Source organism: Pseudophryne corroboree, chromosome 6 (genome assembly GCF_028390025.1).
Source record: "Pseudophryne corroboree isolate aPseCor3 chromosome 6, aPseCor3.hap2, whole genome shotgun sequence".
Lineage (NCBI taxonomy): Eukaryota > Metazoa > Chordata > Amphibia > Anura > Myobatrachidae > Pseudophryne > Pseudophryne corroboree.
The window spans coordinates 639,227,032-639,249,682 of NC_086449.1; the positions used below are offsets into that span (position 1 = coordinate 639,227,032).

Genomic DNA, 22,651 nt, shown 5'->3' on the forward strand with positions numbered 1-22,651 from the left:
CGGGTACTCCGGTTTCCTCACAAAATCTAAAAATATACAGGTAGGTTAATTGGATCCCAACAAAATTAACCATAACGTGTATGTGTGTGTGTGTACATGTGGTAGGGAATATAGATTGTAAGCTCCACTGGGGCAGGGACTCATGTGAATGGCCAAATATTCTCTGTAAAGCGCTGCGGAATATGTGTGCGCTATATAAATAGCTGGTAATAAATATATAATAAATAAATAATAAAGATGCATGCTTTCTCATCTAGCCTTCGTACGTAATGTGTCGTGACACACAGGGCGCATGAGAACCGCCAGCTCCCATGGGACTCGGCAGCGCCGAGCATATTTTCCCCCCGAAAATGCATCTTATATATTATATATTATATATCTTATATATATTAATGTACTTCATTATTTTCTCTACTATATTATGCTATGTATCTGTTAAGCGCCTTGAGTCCTATTGGAGAAAGAGTGCTATATAAATAAAATTATTATAATTATTTATTATTATTCACATCACTATAAGATGCACAAGCAGACCTGTAATGTAGAATTTGGTATGCAGATACAGCTGCAGTCGCACACAGAATATAGTCTTGCGCCATATCATTTTAATGAGCAAGGTCTGCTAGTGCATCTTATTCGAATAGCAATGCAAACAAGGGGCGTAATTCCAAGTTGATCGCAGCAGGATTTTTTTTTTTAGCAGTTGGGCAAAACCATGTGGACTGCAGGGGAGGCAGGTATAACATGTGCAGATAGAGTTAGATTTGGGTGGGTCATTTTATTTCTGTGCAGGGTAAATACTGGCTGCTTTATTTTTACACTGCAAATTAGATTGCAGATTGAACTCACCACACCCAAATCTAACTCTCTCTGCACATGTTAAATCTGCCTCCCCTGCAGTGCACATGGTTTTGCCCAACTGCTAACAAAAATCCTGCTGCGATCAACTCAGAATTACCCCCAAGATGCAGAAAAAGACGCCCAGCGTTAGTAAACACGCTCATAACTACTGTAGATGCATCTAGAAGGGCTGTTTAATGTGACTGCAGCAAGGATAAAGGGGAACACATTGGTATGTTAAATGATTCTGTGCTATCTACTTTAGTATTTATTATGCTCGATTAGAAACTTATAAATAATAGTATTGGGAATCCAAACACTTTTTTTCTTTCATTAATATATATTAAGAATAAACTATAAACAAAATCGGGTACAGTAAAGGAAATGGGACACAGAAAAAAAGGGAGAGAGGAAGAGGAGGGAGGGGGGACAGATTCATTGAAACTTACACCATACAGACCTCAGTAGCATATCAAAGTGAAAAATAATCAAGACCTCATGCAGTCAGCATATTCACAATAAAATAAGGAGAGCATACAGCACTCAGAATGTAGGTGGCTCAGTCAGATCACAGAGCGTATCATTAAGTGTGAGGGAAGACCTAAGAAAGTCTACTTCTTGCCCTTTAGAACTGATTATATGCCATGGGACCATATGGCCAGAGGAGAGCGTGAAGAAAACAAATATGGAACTTCCAAGGTCACCTTCTTGAAGTTAAAATGGACTTTGGAAACTATTGTAGTAAAAGAGGGAAGGGAGGGAAATTTCCATTTCTGAGAGATGGTAGCTCTCATAGCTAGCAGAATATGACTCAAGACATACCGGTTAGACCTTGGAACAGCAGGAGGTAATAGAAGCAGGAGTGCCATCCCTGGTTCGAGCTGTACCGTCACACCAAGGACCGAAGAAAAGAGCTTAGAGACTACTAGTCACAATACAGAAGCACTTGGACATTACCAAAGAATGTGGAACAATGGGGCCACACAGTGTGCAGTTTATTAGGGGTGAAATACAATCTGTGCAATAATTTCATCTGCATTTTTGGTTGCAGTAAACATTTTGAGACATTCTAGGCCGTCTTATAGATGTATTCTCATTGAGGAGGAAATTACGGTTTCTTGTGAAGATTCGATTCCCATTGCAATTGGATTCGGGTCTTGCTGGTCATGCTGGAAAATGATAGCTATCAATACCAAAAGGAAATGACGCCACTACAATCCAGCCCGGTAAATCTTGCCCAAACAGGAAGTGTTGGTGTAGAGCCCTGGTTACTTTTCTTACAGTCAATGTCCAGTGTCTGAGTCCGACTGAGGCAAATTAAACTGATTAGAAAACAACTCAAAAGGTAAAATAGAGGTGGACGAGAGGAGGGATACTAGGATGGACTTGCCACTCTGAGACCAAGAAGAAAGGGAGAGATTTGGAATCAGCTGAGACATATACGGATATATTTACTAAAGTACAGGTTTTATATGTAAAAAAAAAAAAAAAAGCCCATAGCAACCAATCAGATTTAACTTATTTATTTAGCACCTTCTAGAAAATAATAGCCAGAATTCTAAAAATCCACACTTTAGTACATGTACCCCATAAACTCCAGAGAAATATTACTAGTAGGAATATCACATTTTGGATCCAGCTGAAATACTCAGACCAACATCACCAAGATGTCTTTAACAGATTTCAGCAAGGGAGGGGAGGAAGCCATCACACCTGCAGAGGTCCAAAGAAGATCAGTCAATGGAGATGGCAATAAGGAGGCTATGTCTATATCAGCTGATGGTTTATTTATGTAAAGGTGTTTGGGACCAATGTTGTAAATAGACCAAGATACTGTATACACCTGCTAATATTTCTGTAGACCAGGGGACTGAAAACCTCCAAGCTTTTACGAGTGCAAGCTGTCTGAGAGGGTTTGTTTTTGTTTTTCCAAATATAGACATACTTTAAGCTTTTGGAAAGCAAAACTTTGTTGGCAATATACAGTATAGGGAATGGTGCGGAAGATATACATCAATTTTGGTAATAATGACATTTTAAAGGCTGCTATATGACCCAGCCCAGAGACCTCCTAATTCATCCCAGATTGCATCAGAGTAGTAAGTTGCGTGATCAGATGGGAAAGGTTAATATCCATAACATCGGCAGTGGAGGCAGAGATATAATGGGGAGATGTATTAAGCCTGGAGAAGGGATAAAGAAGTGATAAAGCAGTGATAAGTGCAAGGTAATAACATACCAGCCAAATCTGTAATGATTGGCTAGTGTGTATCACCTTGCACTTATCACTGCTTTATCCCTTCTCCAGGTTAATACATCTGCCCAATGTCCAAAATATCCAATGCTTTCCTTTTCTAGAAGTAAGCAAAATCAGTTTGAAGGGACAAAAGTGCCTCCATTTTGGTAGAGTTCAATTTATAGTAGGAGTCTAGGACGCCAAGCTGTATTCGTCAAGCAGATGATGGAGAGTAACCAAAGGGGTTTCTGGATGCTTAATCAATAGTACATTATCTGCAAATAGACACTGTGCAATGTTCTATGAGCCCACCAGACCCAGAAATGCAGAAAAGTTGCAAATATTTTAAGCTCGGGGTTCTGTGAATAAAACAAATAAATGTAACAGGGGATAAAGGCAGCTCTGTCTCAAACCATTGGAAATATCCTAAAGAACATACCAGAAACCATTGCTGTACCATTGGTCCATTATAAACTCCTAATAAGGAATCCAAAATGGCTTCGGTTTCCAAAGATGGCCAAAATTGCTTACAAATAGCTCCAATATAGGTGACCAAAGGCATTCCAGGTGTGAAGAGAAAGCTACCCAACACCGATTCAACCAAGTCCAAACCCATTTAGTATTATCTGAGTGCCTGTGTAGAAAATAGCATCCTGTACCTCCTCTACTGTCCAATGAGCATTAAATGCAAGAAGGACCTCCTCATTTTATAGGTTAAAAAGTGTAGCATAATAGGCTGCCAGCTCATTAGCAATATCAAAAAGGTTAAGTATTTTTTACCATATTGGGGTATATGAAATTGCGGTCGAATTGCTGAAAATGTCGAAAAATGGGGCATTTTCGTAAAAAAAAAAATCGACAATGCAATACAGTACTTTTCGACAAAAAAACTGACTTTTCAGATTCGACTTTTTGAAATTCGACAGTTCACAAATTCAACATGTCTGCAATGGTAAAAATGCGGCTTTTCGACAAAAGTATATTCAGTTGAAAAATGTCGATTCGACAACAGTGCTTTTCGACAGTAAATTCGTCAATTTCATTCCGCCTCACTTTGCTGGCGGAATCTAATTAAAAAAAATTAAAACATGTTTTTTTGTGTGTTTTTTTTTTTATTGCTAATAGCATATCTATTTATATTAGAAGGGATTAGGTACTTGGCTTGTCTATTAGGATTTTCAACTATTATTTATATATTTTTTTAAATAATATTTTTTTTTTTTACTGACTAAAATTGAGAGAGCATGGTTTTCAGTGGGAATGGGTTAAAATTCTGAAAAAAAAATGCGTGGGGTCCCCCCTCCTAAGCATAACCAGCCTCAGGCTCTTTGAGCCGGTCCTGGTTGTAAAAATATGGGGGGAAAATGGACAGGGGATCCCCTGTATTTTTAGAACCAGCACCGGGCTCTGCGTCCGGTCCAGGTGCAAAAAATACGGGGGACAAAAAGCGTAGAGGTCCCCCGTATTTTTTGAACCAGCACCGGGCTCCATTAGCTGGGGAGATAATGCCACAGCCGGGGGACACTTTTATACCGGTCCCTGCGGCCGTGGCATTAAATACCCAACTAGTCACCCCTGGCCGGGGTACCCTGGAGGAGTGGGGACCCCTTAAATCAAGGGGTCCCGCCCCCCTCCAGCCACCCAAGGGCCAGGGGTGAAGCCCAAGGCTGTCCCCCCCCATCCAAGGGCTGCGGATGGGGGGCTGATAGCCATGTGTAAAAGTGAAAGAATATTGTTTTTTGCAGAAGAACTACAAGTCCCAGCAAGCCTCCACTGCAAGCTGGTACTTGGAGAACCACAAGTACCAGCATGCGGGGGGAAACGGGCCCGCTGGTACCTGTAGTTCGACTGCAAAAAAAATACCCAAATAAAAACAGGACACAGACACCGTGAAAGTACAACTTTATTACATACATGCCGACACACACATACTTACCTATGTTCACACGCCGACCTCTGTCCACTTCTCCATGTAGAATCCGTGGTACCTGAAAATAAAATTATACTCACCTAAATCCAGTGTGTCCTGTCCTGTTTTTGTAATCCACGTACTTAGCAAAAAAACAAACCGCATTTACCCGATCCACACGGACTGAAAGGGGTCCCATGTTTACATATGGGACCCCTTTCCCCCAATGCTGAGACCCCCCATGACTCCTGTCACAGAGGGGCCCTTCAGGCAATCAGGGAGCGCCACGTCGTGGCACTCTCCTGATTGCCTATGCGCACCTGAGCTGTCAGACAGCGCATCACACAGCCCCTCCATTATATTCAATGGTGGGAACTTTGTGGTCAGCGGTGAGGTTACCCGCGGCCGGAATTCGACGGTCGAATTTAAAAACGGGCGAAAAAATGCCGCAATTCGCCCGGAATTGCATATACCCCATTAAATCTAGAAGCATTTTATCCTATTTCTCGCTTGCTTACTGTGAAGTCTGTGAACAGGCAACCCACTGGCCCTGTTGCCATAGACCAAAAAATGTACAGTGCCTTGCTAAAGTATTCACCCCCTTGGCTTTTTACCTATTTTGTTACATTACAACCTGTAATTTATTTATTTACTTTTTAATCAGAATTTTATGTGATGGATATGCACAAAATAGTCTAAGTTGGTAAAGTGAAATGAGAAAAAATGATATAAAAAATAATTTTTATAAATAAAAATGTGAAAATTGGCATGTGCATATGTATTCACCCCCTTTGCTATGCAGCCCCTCAAAAGTTCTGGTGCAACCAATTATCTGCAGAAGTCACATAATTAGTGAAATTAAGTTCACCTGTGTCCAAACTAAGGGGGTAATTTAATTCCAAGTTGATCACAGCAGGAAATATTTGAGCAGTTGGGCAAAACCATGTGCAGTGCAGGGGAGGCAGATATAACATGTCCAGAGAGAGAGAGATTTGGGTGTGGTGAGTTCAATCTGCAATCTAAATTGCAGTGTAAAAATAAAGCAGCCAGTATTTACCCTGCACAGAAACAAAATAACCCACCCAAATCTAACTCTCTCTGCAAATGTTATATCTGCTCCCCCTGCAGTGCACATGGTTTTGCCCAATTGCTAAAAAATGTCCTGCTGCGATCAACTTGGAATTACCCCCTAAGTGTCACATGATCTGTCAGGCTGCAACACCATTAAGCAAGAGACATCACACCATGAAGACCAAGGAGCTCTCCATGCAAGTCAGGGACAAAGTTGTTGAGAAGTAGAAGTCAGGTTTGGGTTCAGTGGCGTAACTACTGCCCCTGCAGTCCTCGTGGTGGCTTGGGGGCGAGGGGCGAGGGGCTGCGGGGGCGCCACTGACTTAGCACAGATTGACATGCGGCTACGGTCTCCTGCCCTCCGCTGCTGTGTTGGAGGGACACGGAGGGCACAGCGCGCGCCTCTCCCGTGTCCCTCCTGGCTCTCCGGCCGGTCTAATAAAGGAAGTGCCGTTCGTGAGCTCTGATTGGCTCACGAACCGGCACTTCCTTTATTAGACCGGCCGGAAAGCCAGGAGGGACACGGGAGAGGCGCGCGCTGTGCCCTCCGTGTCCCTCCAACACAAAGGAGCGGAGGGGGGGGGGGGGGGAGCAGGCACTGAGGAGGGCATATGTGGCACTGTGGGGGAATATCTGGCACTGGGTGCATATACCTGGCACTGTGGGGGCATATACCTGGCACTGTGGGGGAATATCTGGCACTGGGGGGAGCAGGCACTGAGGGGGCATATGTGGCACTGTGGGGGAATATCTGGCACTGGGGGCATATACCTGGCACTGTGGGGGAATATCTGGCACTGGGGGGAGCAGGCACTGAGGGGGCATATGTGGCACTGGGGGCATATACCTGGCACTGTGGTGGAATATCTGGCACTGGGGGCATATGTGGCACTGGGGGGTATATTTGGCACTGGGGGCATGTACCTGGCACTGTGGGGGAATATCTGGCACTGGGAGCACGGCCCTAGCAACAAGCACTACCCCCTAGCAATGAGCATGACACCCAGTGCATGAAACCCCTGGCAACGAGCATGACACCCTGAGCATGAAAATCCCTGGCACCGTGCATGGAACCAAGAGCATGAAACCCCTGGCAACGAGCAGGCAATTTAAAAGTAATTAGAAGCCTTACTGTAGAACTTAATGTGTAATGGGCATTACGGTGTGTGACATAATGTATCACGGAAATTGCGGTGTGTGTCATAATGTGTCAGGCATTACGGTGTGTTGTATACTATATCACGGGCATTGTGGTATGTGGTATAATGTCTCAGGATCATTGCGGTGTGTGTCATACTGTGTCACAGACATTGTATGTGCTATAATGTATCAGGGGCATTGCAGTGTGTAGCATAATGTATAACGGGCATTGCGATTCCTGTCATAATGTGTCACAGGCATTACGGTGTGTGGCATAATGTGTCGGGGGCATTACAGTGTGTGCATATTGTGTCATGTGCATTATTGTGTGTAGCATAATGTCTGAGGGCCTTTGCAGTATGTGGCATAATGTATACTGGGCATTACTATAAGGAGGAAAAATGACAAATAATGTAAGGGGCGTATGAATCAGGATTATTTTTCTTTCCTGTGGTGGCTAACGTCTGGGCGTGCAGGTTGCAAAACTGGGGTATAAGGTAGTCTTTTCCTGCAATGCCACGCCCCTTTATGCGAAGCTACGCCCCCTTTTTGGCGGTGCGTGCCTTCGGCGCGCGCATGTTTGTCCCTTTACTAGTGCCAATTATGGGGGGGGGGGGGGGGGCACAAAGAATTTTTTGGCTTGGGGGAGAAAAATTTCTAGTTACGCCACTGGTTGGGTTTATAAAAAAAATATCCAAATCTTTTATGATCTCCGGAGCACCATCAAATCCATCATCTTCAAATGGAAAGAACATGGTACCACAACAAACCTGCCAAGAGAGGGCCGGCCACCAAAACTCACAGACTGGGCAAGGAGGGCATTAATTAGAGAGGCGGCACAGAGACCAAAGGTAACCCTGAAGGAGCTGCAGAGTTCCACAGCACAGACTGGTGTATCAGCGTATGTGACCACAATAAGCCGTACACTCCATAGAGCTGGGCTTTATGGAAGAGTGGCCAGAAAAAAGCCATTACTTAGTGTTAAAAATAAGAAGGCATGTTTTGAGTTTGCCAAAAGGCATGTGGACGACTCCCTAAATGTATGGAGGAAGGTGCTCTTGTCAGATGAGACCAAGGAAAATGCTATGTCTGGGGCAAACCCAACACATCCCATCACCCCAAGAACACCATCCCCACAGTGAAACATGGTGGTGGCAGAATCATGCTGTGGGGATGTTTTTCAGCAGCAGGGACTGGGAAACTGTTTCGAGTCGAGGGAAAGATGGATGGTGCTAAATACAGGAATATTCTTGAGCAAAACCTGTTTCAGTCTGCCTGTGATTTGAGACTGGGACGGAGGTTTACCTTCCAGCAGGACAATGACCTGAAGCATACTGCTAAGCATACTTGCCTACCTGACCCTCTCCATGAGGGAGAAAATGCTCTGCTCCTGGACTTTCCTGGTAATGTATGATTGCCATCACCTGTGGTGAAACACCTTTCTTATCAATTAACTAGCTCACCACAGGTGATGGCAATCATACATTACCAGGAAAGTCCAGGAACAGAGCATTTTCTCCCTCATGGAGAGGGTCAGGTAGGCAAGTATGTGCTAAAGCAACACTCGAGTGGTTTAAGGGGAAACATTTAAATGTGTTGGAAGGGCCTAGTCAGAGCCCAGATCTCAATCCAATTGAGAATCTGTGGTCAGACTCGAAGATTCCTGTTCACAAGCGGAAAACTTCCGACATGAAGAAGCTGGAGCAGTTTTGCCTTAAGGAATGGGCAGAAATCCCAGTGGCAAGATGTGGCAATCTCATAGAGACTTATCCAAAGCGACTTGCAGCTGTAATTGCCGCAAAAGGTGGCTCTACAAAGTACTGACATTAGAGGGGTGAATAGTTATGCACACTGAAGTTTTCTGTTATTTCTCTGACGTCCTAAGTGGATGCTGGGGACTCCGTAAGGACCATGGGGAATAGCGGCTCCGCAGGAGACAGGGCACAAAAGTAAAAGCTTTAGGATCAGGTGGTGTGCACTGGCTCCTCCCCCTGTGACCCTCCTCCAAGCCTCTGTTAGGTTTTTGTGCCCGGCCGAGAAGGGTGCAATCTAGGTGGCTCTCCTAAAGAGCTGCTTAGAGTAAAAGTTTTATTAGGTTTTTTATTTTCAGTGAGTCCTGCTGGCAACAGGCTCACTGCAACGAGGGACTTAGGGGAGAAGAAGTGAACTCACCTGCGTGCAGGATGGATTGGCTTCTTAGGCTACTGGACACTAGCTCCAGAGGGACGATCACAGGTACAGCCTGGATGGGTCACCGGAGCCGCGCCGCCGACCCCCTTGCAGATGCTGAAGAGAGAAGAGGTCCAGAAATCGGCGGCTGAAGACTTCCCAGTCTTCTTAAGGTAGCGCACAGCACTGCAGCTGTGCGCCATTGCTCTCAGCACACTTCACACCAACGGTCACTGAGGGTGCAGGGCGCTGGGGGGGGCGCCCTGGGCAGCAATGAAAGTACCTATGCTGGCTAAATATACATCACATATAGCCTCTGGGGCTATATGGATGTATTTAACCCCTGCCAGGTTGTCAGAAAAACGGGAGAAGAAGCCCGCCGAAAAGGGGGCGGGGCCTATTCTCCTCAGCACACAGCGCCATTTTCCCTCACAGAACTGCTGGTGGGAAGGCTCCCTGGCTCTCCCCTGCACTGCACTACAGAAACAGGGTTAAAACAGAGAGGGGGGGCATTTTTGTGGCGATATTATTACATATTAAGATGCTATAAGGGAAAACACTTATATAAGGTTGTCCCTGTAAAATTATAGCGTTTTGGTGTGTGCTGGCAAACTCTCCCTCTGTCTCCCCAAAGGGCTAGTGGGGTCCTGTCCTCTATCAGAGCATTCCCTGTGTGTGTGCTGTGTGTCGGTACGTGTGTGTCGACATGTATGAGGACGATGTTGGTGAGGAGGCGGAGCAATTGCCTGTAATGGTGATGTCACTCTCTAGGGAGTCGACACCGGAATGGATGGCTTATTTAGGGAATTACGTGATAATGTCAACACGCTGCAAGGTCGGTTGACGACATGAGACGGCCGGCAAACCAATTAGTACCTGTCCAGGCGTCTCAAACACCGTCAGGGGCTTTAAAACGCCCATTACCTCAGTCGGTCGACACAGACACGGACACTGACTCCAGTGTCGACGGTGAAGAAACAAACGTATTTTCCATTAGGGCCACACGTTACATGTTAAGGGCAATGAAGGAGGTGTTACATATTTCTGATACTACAAGTACCACAAAAAAGGGTATTATGTGGGGTGTGAAAAAACTACCTGTAGTTTTTCCTGAATCAGATAAATTAAATGAAGTGTGTGATGATGCGTGGGTTTCCCCCGATAGAAAATTATTGGCGTTATACCCTTTTCCGCCAGAAGTTAGGGCGCGTTGGGAAACACCCCCTAGGGTGGATAAGGCGCTCACACGCTTATCAAAACAAGTGGCGTTACCGTCTCCAGATACGGCCGCCCTCAAGGAGCCAGCTAATAGGAGGCTGGAAAATATCCTAAAAAGTATATACACACATACTGGTGTTATACTGCGACCAGCGATCGCCTCAGCCTGGATGTGCAGCGCTGGGGTGGCTTGGTCGGATTCCCTGACTGAAAATATTGATACCCTTGACAGGGACAGTATTTTATTGACTATAGAGCATTTAAAGGATGCATTACTATATATGAGAGATGCACAGAGGGATATTTGCACTCTGGCATCAAGAGTAAATGCGATGTCCATGTCTGCCAGAAGATGTTTATGGACACGACAGTGGTCAGGTGATGCAGATTCCAAACGGCACATGGAAGTATTGCCGTATAAAGAAAAAGACACCATCTTTCAGCCTCAGTCCTTTCGTCCCCATAAGGGCAAGTGGGCAAAAGGCCAGTCATATCTGCCCAGGGGTAGAGGAAAGGGAAGAAGACTGCAGCAGGCAGCCCCTTCCCAGGAACAGAAGCCCTCCACCGCTTCTGCCAAGTCCTCAGCATGACGCTGGGGCCGTACAAGCGGACTCAAAGGCGGTGGGGGGTCGTCTCAAGAGTTTCAGCGCGCAGTGGGCTCACTCGCAAGTGGACCCCTGGATCCTACAAGTAGTATCCCAGGGGTACAGATTGGAAATTCGAGACGTCTCCCCCTTGCAGGTTCCTGAAGTCTGCTGTACCAACGTCTCCCTCCGACAGGGAGGCAGTATTGGAAACAATTCACAAGCTGTATTCCCAGCAGGTGATAATCAAAGTACCCCTCCTACAACAAGGAAAGGGGTATTATTCCACACTATTTGTGGTACTGAAGCCAGACGGCTCGGTGAGATCTATTCTAAATCTGAAATCTTTGAACACTTACATACAAAGGTTCAAATCAAGATGGAGTCACTCAGAGCAGTGATAGCGAACCAGGAAGAAGGGGAATATATGGTGTCCCTGGACATCAAGGATGCTTACCTCCATGTCCCAAATTGCCCTTCTCACCAAGGGTACCTCAGGTTCGTGGTACAGAACTGTCACTATCAGTTTCAGACGCTGCCGTTTGGATTGTCCACGGCACCACGGGTCTTTACCAAGGTAATGGCCGAAATGATGATTCTTCTTCAAAGAAAAGGCGTCTTAATTATCCCTTACTTGGACGATCTCCTGATAAGGGCAAGGTCCAGAGAACAGTTGGAGGTCGGAGTAGCACTATCTCAAGTAGTTCTACGACAGCACGGATGGATTCTAAATATTCCAAAATCGCAGCTGATTCCGACGACACGTCTGCTGTTCCTAGGGATGATTCTGGACACAGTCCAGAAAAAGGTGTTTCTCCCGGAGGAGAAAGCCAGGGAGTTATCCGAGCTAGTTAGGAACCTCCTAGAACCAGGCCAAGTGTCAGTGCATCAATGCACAAGAGTCCTGGGAAAAATGGTGGCTTCTTACGAAGCGATTCCATTCGGCAGATTTCACGCAAGAATTTTTCAGTGGGATCTGCTGGACGAATGGTCCGGATCGCATCTTCAGATGCATCAGCGGATAATCCTGTCTCCAAGGACAAGGGTGTCTCTTCTGTGGTGGCTGCAGAGTGCTCATCTACTAGAGGGCAGCAGATTTGGCATTCAGGACTGGGTCCTGGTGACCACGGATGCCAGCCTGAGAGGCTGGGGAGCAGTCACACAGGGAAGAAATTTCCAAGGAGTGTGGTCAAGTCTGGAGACTTCTCTCCACATAAATATACTGGAGCTAAGGGCAAGTTACAATGCTCTGAGCCTAGGAAGACCTCTGCTTCAAAGTCAACTGGTGCTGATCCAGTCGGACAACATCACGGCAGTCGCCCACGTAAACAGACAGGGCGGCACAAGAAGCAGGAGGGCAATGGCAGCAAGGATTCTTCGCTGGGCGAAAAATCATGTGATAACACTGTCAGCGGTGTTCATTCCGGGAGTGGACAACTGGGAAGCAGACTTCCTCAGCAGGCACGACCTCCACCCGGGAGAGTGGGGACTTCATCTGGAAGTCTTCCACATGATTGTGAACCGTTGGGAAAGACCAAAGGTGGACATGATGGCGTCCCGTCTGAACAAAAAACTGTACAGGTATTGCGCCAGGTCAAGAGACCCTCAGGCAATAGCTGGGACGCTCTGGTAACACCGTGGGTGTACCAGTCGGTGTATGTGTTCCCTCCTCTGCCTCTCATACCCAAGGTACTGAGAATTATAAGACGGAGAGGAGTAAGAACTATACTCGTGGCTCCGGATTGGCCAAGAAGGACTTGGTACCCGGAACTTCAAGAGATACTAAGAAGGGACTTGCTTCAGCAAGGATCATGTCTGTTCCAAGACTTACCGCGGCTGCGTTTGACGGCATGGCGGTTGAACGCCGGATCCTAAGGGAAAAAGGCATTCCGGAAGAGGTCATCCCTACCCTGGTCAGAGCCAGGAAGGAGGTGACCGCACAATATTATCACCGCATTTGGCGAAAATATGTTGCATGGTGTGAGGCCAGGAAGGCCCCCACGGAGGAATTTCAACTCGGTCGATTCCTGCATTTCCTGCAAACAGGACTGTCTATGGGCCTCAAATTAGGGTCCATAAAGGTTCAAATTTCGGCCCTGTCGATTTTCTTCCAGAAAGAATTGGCTTCAGTTCCTGAAGTCCAGAAGTTTGTCAAGGGAGTACTGCATATACAACCCCCTTTTGTGCCTCCAGTGGCACTGTGGGATCTCAACGTAGTTCTGAGATTCCTCAAATCACATTGGTTTAAACCGCTCAAATCTGTGGATTTGAAATATCTCACATGGAAAGTGACCATGCTGTTGGCCCTGGCCTCGGCCAGGCGAGTGTCAGAATTGGCGGCTTTGTCTCACAAAAGCCCATATCTGATTGTCCATTCGGAAAGGGCAGAGCTGCGGACTCATCCCCAGTTTCTCCCTAAGGTGGTGTCAGCGTTTCACCTGAACCAGCTTATTGTGGTACCTGCGGCTACTAGGGACTTGGAGGACTCCAAGTTGCTAGATGTTGTCAGGGCCCTGAAAATATATGTTTCCAGGACGGCTGGAGTCAGGAAAACTGACTTGCTGTTATCCTGTATGCACCCAACAAACGGGGTGCTCTTGCTTCTAAGCAGACGATTGCTAGTTGGATGTGTAGTATAATTCAGCTTGCACATTCTGTGGCAGGCCTGCCACAGCCAAAATATGTAAATGCCCATTCCACAAGGAAGGTGGGCTCATCTTGGGCGGCTGCCCGAGGGGTCTCGGCTTTACAACTTTGCCGAGCTGCTACTTGGTCAGGGGCAAACACGTTTGCAAAATTCTACAAATTTGATACCCTGGCTGAGGAGGACCTGGAGTTCTCTCATTCGGTGCTGCAGAGTCATCCGCACTCTCCCGCTCGTTTGGGAGCTTTGGTATAATCCCCATGGTCCTTACGGAGTCCCCAGCATCCACTTAGGACGTCAGAGAAAATAAGAATTTACTTACCGATAATTCTATTTCTCGTAGTCCGTAGTGGATGCTGGGCGCCCATCCCAAGTGCGGATTGTCTGCAATACTTGTACATAGTTATTGTTACAAAAATCGGGTTATTATTGTTGTGAGCCATCTTTTCAGAGGCTCCGCTGTTATCATGCTGTTAACTGGGTTCAGATCACAGGTTGTACAGTGTGATTGGTGTGGCTGGTATGAGTCTTACCCGGGATTCAAAATCCTTCCTTATTGTGTACGCTCGTCCGGGCACAGTATCCTAACTGAGGCTTGGAGGAGGGTCATAGGGGGAGGAGCCAGTGCACACCACCTGATCCTAAAGCTTTTACTTTTGTGCCCTGTCTCCTGCGGAGCCGCTATTCCCCATGGTTCTTACGGAGTCCCCAGCATCCACTACGGACTACGAGAAATAGAATTATCGGTAAGTAAATTCTTATTTTTGTCCTATTTGTCGATTGCTTCACAATAAAAAAAAAAATAAATCTTTACATTTGTAGGCATATTCTGTGAATTAACTGATGCAAACCTTCAAACAACCCATTTTAATTCCAGGTTGTGAGGCAACAAAACATGAAAAATGCATGGGGGGGGGGATACTTTAGCAAGGCACTGTATGTTTAAGTTTATTTAAAGCTGATTGCATTCAGTTATTTTATTTATTTATTTATTTACTTATTCATTTACTGAAGGGGGGTACACACGGAGAGATCCATGCTTAATTTCTAAGTAATCTGACTAGATTGCTTAGAAATTAAGCATGGATCTCTCCGTGTGTATGCCCATAGCGATAGCGATGCACAGCTTCGCGCGTCGCTATCGACGGTTATAGATTGTTATATATAAAATGTGAGCGCACTAATAGATGCAATCATATATATATATAATTTAATCAAGGCTGCTGATTTGATAAAAATATATACACCTTTATTTACCTGTTAAAAATTATATATATTATATTCTCCCTTCTGACCTCTCTCTGCCTTTTTCTTTATCTTACCTTCTCCTACCCTATCCCTGTCCTTGTCATTTGCAGCTCCCCTTCCCCCCCCCCCCCCCCCCTTCTTTTCGCCTCATGATGAGACCTTGGAACGGGCGACAGTTGGGATTTGACGCCCGCATCATTTTCTTGGTTTAGCACTCGAGGGATTTACGTATTTGGGACGGATTTCTAGTTCGTTTCACCACCTCCCTGGAGCTTTTCACGTACGCCTCTGGTGCTTGCGATTCTTGCTGTTTGCTGGAAATTTTTCCCATACTGGGCGCATTGGAGCTCTGGCGCTATGCCCTGCGTAACAAACAGGTGGTCTGCTGGTGCGACAATTTGGGCGTGGTTTGCCATCATTAGGCAGGAGTCCACATCCTTTCTGGACTGCGGGTCTTCGCACAGATAGTCTTGCTATGCTGGGTTGAACGACATTACGTTGCGAGCCAAGCATGTCCCGGCCGAGCGCGACGAAATGGATGATACCCTTTCTCGCGGCAACTAGCAGTGGTTTAGGCAGTTGGCTCCTGCAGCTCTAATCCAAGGGGACTTCTGTCCTGCTTCTGTGTGCGGATTGGAGGATTTAGCCCACAGGTCTTTGGCTCCTGCAATTTTCGCGGATTATCTGCCCGCTTGGGAGCGGTGGAGTCGCTACCTTCTGGAGAGGGGCCATAGTGGTAAGACCCCTCACAAGGCAGATGGCCCATAGTTGCATTGGATTCGGGATGTCTGGGATGGTGGCAGAAGGCCGATCCCTGAACATCTGGGCAGCAGGCCCTCAGGGATGGTGGCAGAAGGCCGATCCCAGAACATCGGGGGCAGAAGGCCCTCCAACATTTAGGTTATTATTTCAATTATAATTTTGAGATATTTTATTTTCATGTGCTGTCCGCTTTCTGCTATGTGTGATAAATATTTCAACCGTCCCTTCGTTAGAGAGGGACTTTTTTCATCCCAGTTTAGATTTAATTGGCCTTCCTTTCAGTCCATAAAAGCCGTCGACGTATGCCCCGACGGTTTGGGGTGTAGGATTCAGCGCTCACGATACGAGGATACGGGGATACCATACGGGGATACGTGGTTCGCCTCTTCATGGCGGCCTTTACGATGGCCTTCCACGGTGCGTTCAGGGTGGGTGAGCTGGTGTCGTCTCTCGGACCTCTGCCTCGCCCATGCTGGCGGCCCACGTCGTCGTATGCCCCGACGGTTTGTGGTGTCGGATTCAGCGCTCCAAGACTGACGTAGCCGGCTGGGGGCAGTGGGTTCGAATGGGTCAGGCTCGTGCGCGGGGCATTTGTCCGGTTGCCGCAGCCCAGGCTTATTCGTCCGTACGGCCTCCAACGCCCACCGGGTGGCTCGTCCATAGTGACGGTTCCCCGTTGACCAGATATCAATTCCGGTCGGTTTTGGGACGTTGTCTTTTGGGGTGGTATTCATGTGACCGCCGGTCAGCTGACCGACAGTCACATGACCTCCTCCACCAGCCCGACGGGTCACTGTCCGGATGGTCGGCATGCCGACCAACAGGGACTATTTCCACTCGTGGGTGTCCACGACCCCCATAGAGTGGGAATAGAACCCGTGGCGACCGCAGGTCGCCACCGAGCCCGCAGCGTGGCGAGCGCAGCGAGCCCGCAAGGGGCTTGCTGCACTCGCCCCTGCCCGCCGGGATCCCGGCGTCTGTATGCTGCCGGGATCCCGGCGTCGGTAAGCTGACCGGCGGTCAGGAGACTGCCGGTCAGCCGTACTACACCCGTCTTTTGTATCTGGGTCTATCTCCGGCCGACTATGGGACTCACTCTTTCCGCATCGGCGCTGCTTCAGCAGCTGCTGCGACGGGTTGGTCCGAAGTCGAAGTCCGGGCACTGGGTAGGTGGATGTCTGGTGCAGTCAGACGCTATATCAGGCCTTTTCCTCCCAGTGCACCCCTTTGAGGACTAGCCGCTCGTTGCAGTTACACTTTGCGATTGCGGGGGCCTTGAGGAATTTTTGTTTTATCGTTGGTTTTAATTACGGCTTTTGCCGGCTAACGAAGTTTTGTGTTTTTGCCTCAAGTCAAATTGGGCGACCCATCCCCCCAAAACCCCCCCTTCCCCTTAGGGACGCAGTTAGGTTGCCCATTTACTACACATACTATCTTTATTTCATGTATTAACCTGCGTCACACCCTTCTTTTGCAGGACGGCGGTTAGATCCGCACTTTATATGATTTGTCGGCCATTCATACATCTACTGGCTGTCCGTGTCGGCTCTGGCCTGTGACATAACCCGGTTTCCGGAGCTGCAGGCGGTGCGCTGGTTGGGGCGTAGAGGCCTCCGCTGGGACGGCCTGCGGGACTGGCTTCGGGCGGCAGTTGGCCGATTTGGGTACCCGCTGTTTCTGGCAATGATCTGGTGTGCCGCACTGGGCTCGACATTCGCCTCAAGATCAGACGTCAGCTGTTGGAACTTCTGGCTGACTGGCCGTTTTGCCTGATCCTCTGGTCATACATCGTCCCTCGGCAGTCTTGGCATGGAGCCTTTAACCCCAGGGCGATTGACCTAGTTCGGAGGCGGGTCAATTCCGTTGTCAGTCGTGCTGTCCTCCAGAATGGCGGGCTGGTCGTGCCGCACGGTGGTATCTCCTTCCGTGATCCGACACAGTACTGGTCTGACGGGGTGCATTTGTCGCCGGCTGGCTGCTGATCTTCTTGGAGTACATTATTCACGTTCTTAGGTCCCTTTAGGTGTTTTTTTCTTGCGTTCGTGTTCTGCTTTTTAGGTCCCTTTAGTTAGTCTTTTCGGAGTTCGTGGCAGGTTGGTAACCTGGCAGTTGGCCGGTTTCTGAACGGTTACTTAATTTTAATTATGAGTTCAAGGTTAGTAAGTTTGGGTGTACTTTTAGGTAAATTTTATAGTTTTATAATTAGTTTATGGGCATCACTTTACCAAGTGGGTCCATATAACTGGTATAAACATATGTGGATGGCGGGGCCGGTGGCCCAATTTTTACCACGGAGGGGCGGAGCGTACCTCCGTCCCTGCAACTGTTGGTGGGCAGGGGTACTGGCAGAAGGTCGACCCCTGTCCTTGGAGTTTTGCTTTTCGATGTCTGGGATGGAGGCAGGAGGCCGATCCCGGAACATCTGGGGCAGAAGGCTCCCTCACACATATGTTTTTTATTGTTTGTTTTTCTGTATTATAATGTTGATCACCCATGTTACGTTTATCATGTTTAACCGTTCTTCTCCCCGCCACCTTAGTTAGAGAGGGAAGTCTGCATTTTAGTTTTAGTATTTAATAGGCCTTCCTCTCAGTCAGAAAATAAAAAGCGGACCCCTTTCACGCCAATTACAGTTGTTGTGTCTTTATTTTATAAGAAAAGTGTGCTTGAGTGGCGCGTGGATGCATCTGACGCAGGGCCGTAACTACGTGTGTGCCAAGGGGGCTTGGCACACAGCGCAGTTGCCCTGGGGGCGCAACGGCCAGCGGCATGTAATGAGTCAAATTGACTCATTACATGCCGCCTCTGAACTGCGCCGTGCGCCGCGCTGGAGGAGAGAAGACAGGAGCGCCGGGCAGCGGAGGAGGAGGGAGGAGGAGCAGAGAGCCGCAGCAGCGCTATTTGATTGGTAGTAAGCGCTGCTGCAGCATCCCCCTCTCCTTCTGTATTGGCTGCCTGGCGCTGCTGTGGATGCATCCCAGCATCCACAGCAGCGCCGGGCAGCCAATACAGAAGGAGAGGGGGATGCTGCAGCAGCGCTTACTACCAATCAAATAGCGCTGCTGCGGCTCTCTGCTCCCCCTCCCTCCTCCTCCTTCTCAACTGACTTCACACTGCACCGAGAGGGAGATGCACGAGGAGCCTGTCAGCGGGGAGAAGGTAAGTATATTTCTCTCTCTTTCTCTTTCTCTCTCTCTCTCTCTCTCTCTCTCTCTCTCTCTCTCTCTCTCTCTCTCTCCTGCAATGTGTAAAAAGGGGTCCCATCTCCTGCAATGTGTAAAAAGGGGTCCCATCTGCTGCAATGTGTAAAAAGGGGTCCCATCTGCCGCAATGTGTAAAAAGGGGTCCCATCTGCCGCAATGTGTAAAAAGGGGTCCCATCTGCTGCAATGTGTAAAAAGGGGTCCCATCTGCCGCAATGTGTAAAAAGGGGTCCCATCTGCTGCAATGTGTAAAAAGGGGTCCCATCTGCCGCAATGCGTAAAAAGGGGTCCCATCTGCCGCAATGCGTAAAAAGGGGTCCCATCTGCCGCAATGCGTAAAAAGGGGTCCCATCTGCCGCAATGTGTAAAAAGTGGTCCTGGCTGCCGCAATGTGTAAAAAGGGGGACTGGCTGCCGTAATGTGTAAAAAGTGGTCCTGGCTGCCGCAATGTGTAAAAAGGGGGACTGGCTGCCGTAATGTGTAAAAAGGGGTCCTGGCTGCCGCAATGTGTAAAAAGGGAGACTGGCTGCCGCAATGTGTAAAAAGGGTCTATCTGCCGCAATGTGTAAAAAGGGGGACTGGCTGCCGCAATGTGTAAAAAGGGTCTATCTGCCGCAATGTGTAAAAAGAGGGACTGGCTGCCGCAATGTGTAAAAAAAGGGTCTATCTGCCACAATGTGTAAAAAGGGGGACTGGCTGCTGTAATGTGTAAAAAGGGGGACTGGCTGCTGTAATGTGTAAAAAGGGGTCCTGGCTGCCGCAATGTGTAAAAAGGGGTCCTGGCTGCCGCAATGTGTAAAAAGGGGGACTGGCTGCCGCAATGTGTAAAAAGGGGGACTGGCTGCCGCAATGTGTAAAAAGGGGGATGCTGTCTGCTGTAATGTATAAAAGGGGCTCTACCTGGTGTAGTGGCGCTACTGTGCAGCGTAATTTGAATAATGGAGACTACTGTGCACCGTAGTATGAATTGCTATTATTTTGTTGCCACGCCCCTTCCCGTGAAGCCACGCCCCTATATATTTTTCGCGCGCCTACGGCGCGCACTGCGCCTATCTTGTACGGGGGGCGCCAATGTCAGTTCTTGCACACAGCGCTAAAATGCCTAGTTACGGCACTGATCTGACGTGTGAGGATTATGGGATGGGAAAGCTTTATTTATTTATTTTTTCGTTCTAGAAGAGCTAATTTACCGTCCAGGTGTAGTTGGGTCTTCAGATATCTATGTTTTAGTCTCATTCCCAGCTGGATAGCAGCCCCACGAAGTAGAGCTTTAAGAGTACAACAATAGATTAATATCTATGTATCCACAGGCTTTTTATATTGTAAAAAGGACACAACGGCCTCTGGGGGTGGATAAAAGGAGGTTGAATGAAGTAAAACAAAATAATAGAAATGACCCGAGGTGCATTCAGAAAATCAAAGCACTTACAACAGTTGCATTGTAGGAGTCCATTTTCTATGAATAGAAACCTGTTTTGTTTTTGTTTTTTTTAAACTATAATAACACATTTAAAGCTGTAAAACATTCACGCCTAACTCTCTCCAAGTGAGAACCCAGGAATCAGACAAAGGTGGTATGCACCAAATTTGCTTCTAGAAGTGTATAGTTGTAGAGTAAGCTGGCATTGTCTTCCAGGATGCTTATACAATTGCAGCATTATTTTACAGTAAACAAGTGAAAGTTCTCAGTGCAGGAACAGAGACTTCAGCTTTGTTTCCTGTCCTTCATCTCCAGGGTCTAACCCCAATCATCAGACCCCATACCAAAGAGAGATGGAGGATGGTGATGGTGGTCCATCCACTCTGGAGGCCAGTTCTGAACCTGAAAGCCCAAGTAGGACTTAATTCCGTATGGGCCCACACACAGGCTGGTCGGACCAGCCTCACCAGTACCCATAGCAGCTGCATGAGCTGCTCCAGTGGTATATTACACCACTAATCCTTTTCTTTAACTTGGAAGCTCTGGCTTTGAAAGAAAAATGTCTAGGCTTGTGTTTAAACTTTGTCAGCCATGAAACGTGGTACAACAAGGTTCCATGCAGCTGTGTTAAATGGTCTGATCTGATATGTAGATTTTCTGCATCTCTGACACACAGAGAATCTAAACATTCTGCTGTGAATGATAATGTGACTGTCCTTTTATTCCCTTCAGGTTCCAGGTGGGTACTTGACTTTATCAACATCAGCACTTTCAAGCAATTACAATGAATTCAACCGCAGGTTAGAACAATAATCCAACATTACAAAGCCTTAGGTATCTATGTTGTAGTACTGACATGACACTTGTAATAATCCTCAACTATTGATACCTTCTGTTCATTGTTATGTTATTTTTTTGTATCATGATCCTTAACGTGTACAGCACCGTATAATATACTGGCACTTTAGAAAGATAGAATAGTATTATATAACCATATCAATGCATAAAATAAAACCCAAATAATGGTTTAATTGTAAGTCGTTCACCAGATTATGTCTGTGGAAGTCTGATCCAGAGCCACTACATTATTGTCTCGTCTCAATCGATAAATTATCCTATTAACAGCAATTTTCATAGGACAAACCTGCATGCTGTAGGTAAAGTTACAAAGGACAATTGGGGATCTGGTCAGCATTTGGGATGCGAGGAGGGAAGGTTAGGGTGCACAGGGGGGCGGGTTAGGCTGCAGGGACGGAGGGTTAGGCTGCGGGGAGGGAGAGTTAGGGGGGTAGAGGGTAAGGGCTAGAATACTCACCTAGCAGGTGTAGGGATGGTATGTAGTTATATGGCTGGCGGTCAGGAGACTGCCAGTCACATTACTGGCACCTACAGCCCGACTAGCAGGGACTATTCCCACTCGTAGGTGTCCACGACACCCGTAAAGTGGGAATAGAACATATGGCGAGTGCAGCTAACCCACGAGCCCGCAAGGGGACTTGTTGCCCTCTCTAACACCCCCGCCGGCATTCCGGGGCCAGGATCAGGGCGTCTGGATGCTGATTGCCGGGATCCTGGCTGCCGGTAACCCATACCCAGCCTGTTGGGATTCCGAGTGTCAGGATGCCGCTGTTGATATTCTGACCACTGGCATCCCAAGCGTCACGCTTCCGATACCATCCCGACAAGTGTTACCAGATTTTTTTACCTTTGTTAACTGAGGAGTCAAAACAGCTGATGCAGTGCTAAACACAAGTTAGTTGTCTGGATTAATCACACTAGAGCGAAGCATTTGCAAGTAACGGTGATTCAAGGCCAAAGTCAGATGCATCTCCACTTGTGGCAGATGGGGTAAAGCTGGTGGTAATGGGGTGTTCACACACAGGCAGCTTTTAAGAAGGGTGTGTGTGTCAACGTCATGTCGCATTGTGAGCTACTGTATGCAGAGCTGTGTGTACATGTAGCTATGCCTGTCTCCAAGCAGATCTCATGCACCAGAGATAGGTTTGTGCCAATGTGCATTAATAATGATGACTGTGACACCAAGCATGCAACGTGGGAGTAATTACAGCCGGCTTGTGTTCAGCTTGGGAGAAAAGAAAACCACATATATATATACTGTACATACCCCATTATTCGTTTTTGCTCTTCTAATTTATAAAATATTATTGGAAACTCTATAGAACAGTAGATGTAAAATGAAGGTAGGCA

At 47.3% G+C, this 22,651-nt stretch overlaps 1 protein-coding gene across 3 annotated transcripts in view; it reads left to right on the top strand.

Annotated features, from left to right (window-relative positions):
• The window catches only part of SHROOM1 (shroom family member 1), a 240,837-nt gene that overhangs the window by 131,049 nt on the left and 87,137 nt on the right, over positions 1 to 22,651 (top strand). For all 3 annotated transcript variants that reach the window (XM_063928169.1, XM_063928168.1, XM_063928167.1), the window contains one exon: positions 21,176 to 21,243. In XM_063928169.1, the coding sequence (XP_063784239.1) occupies positions 21,176 to 21,243 (68 nt within the window). The remainder of the gene's footprint in view (positions 1 to 21,175; positions 21,244 to 22,651) is intronic.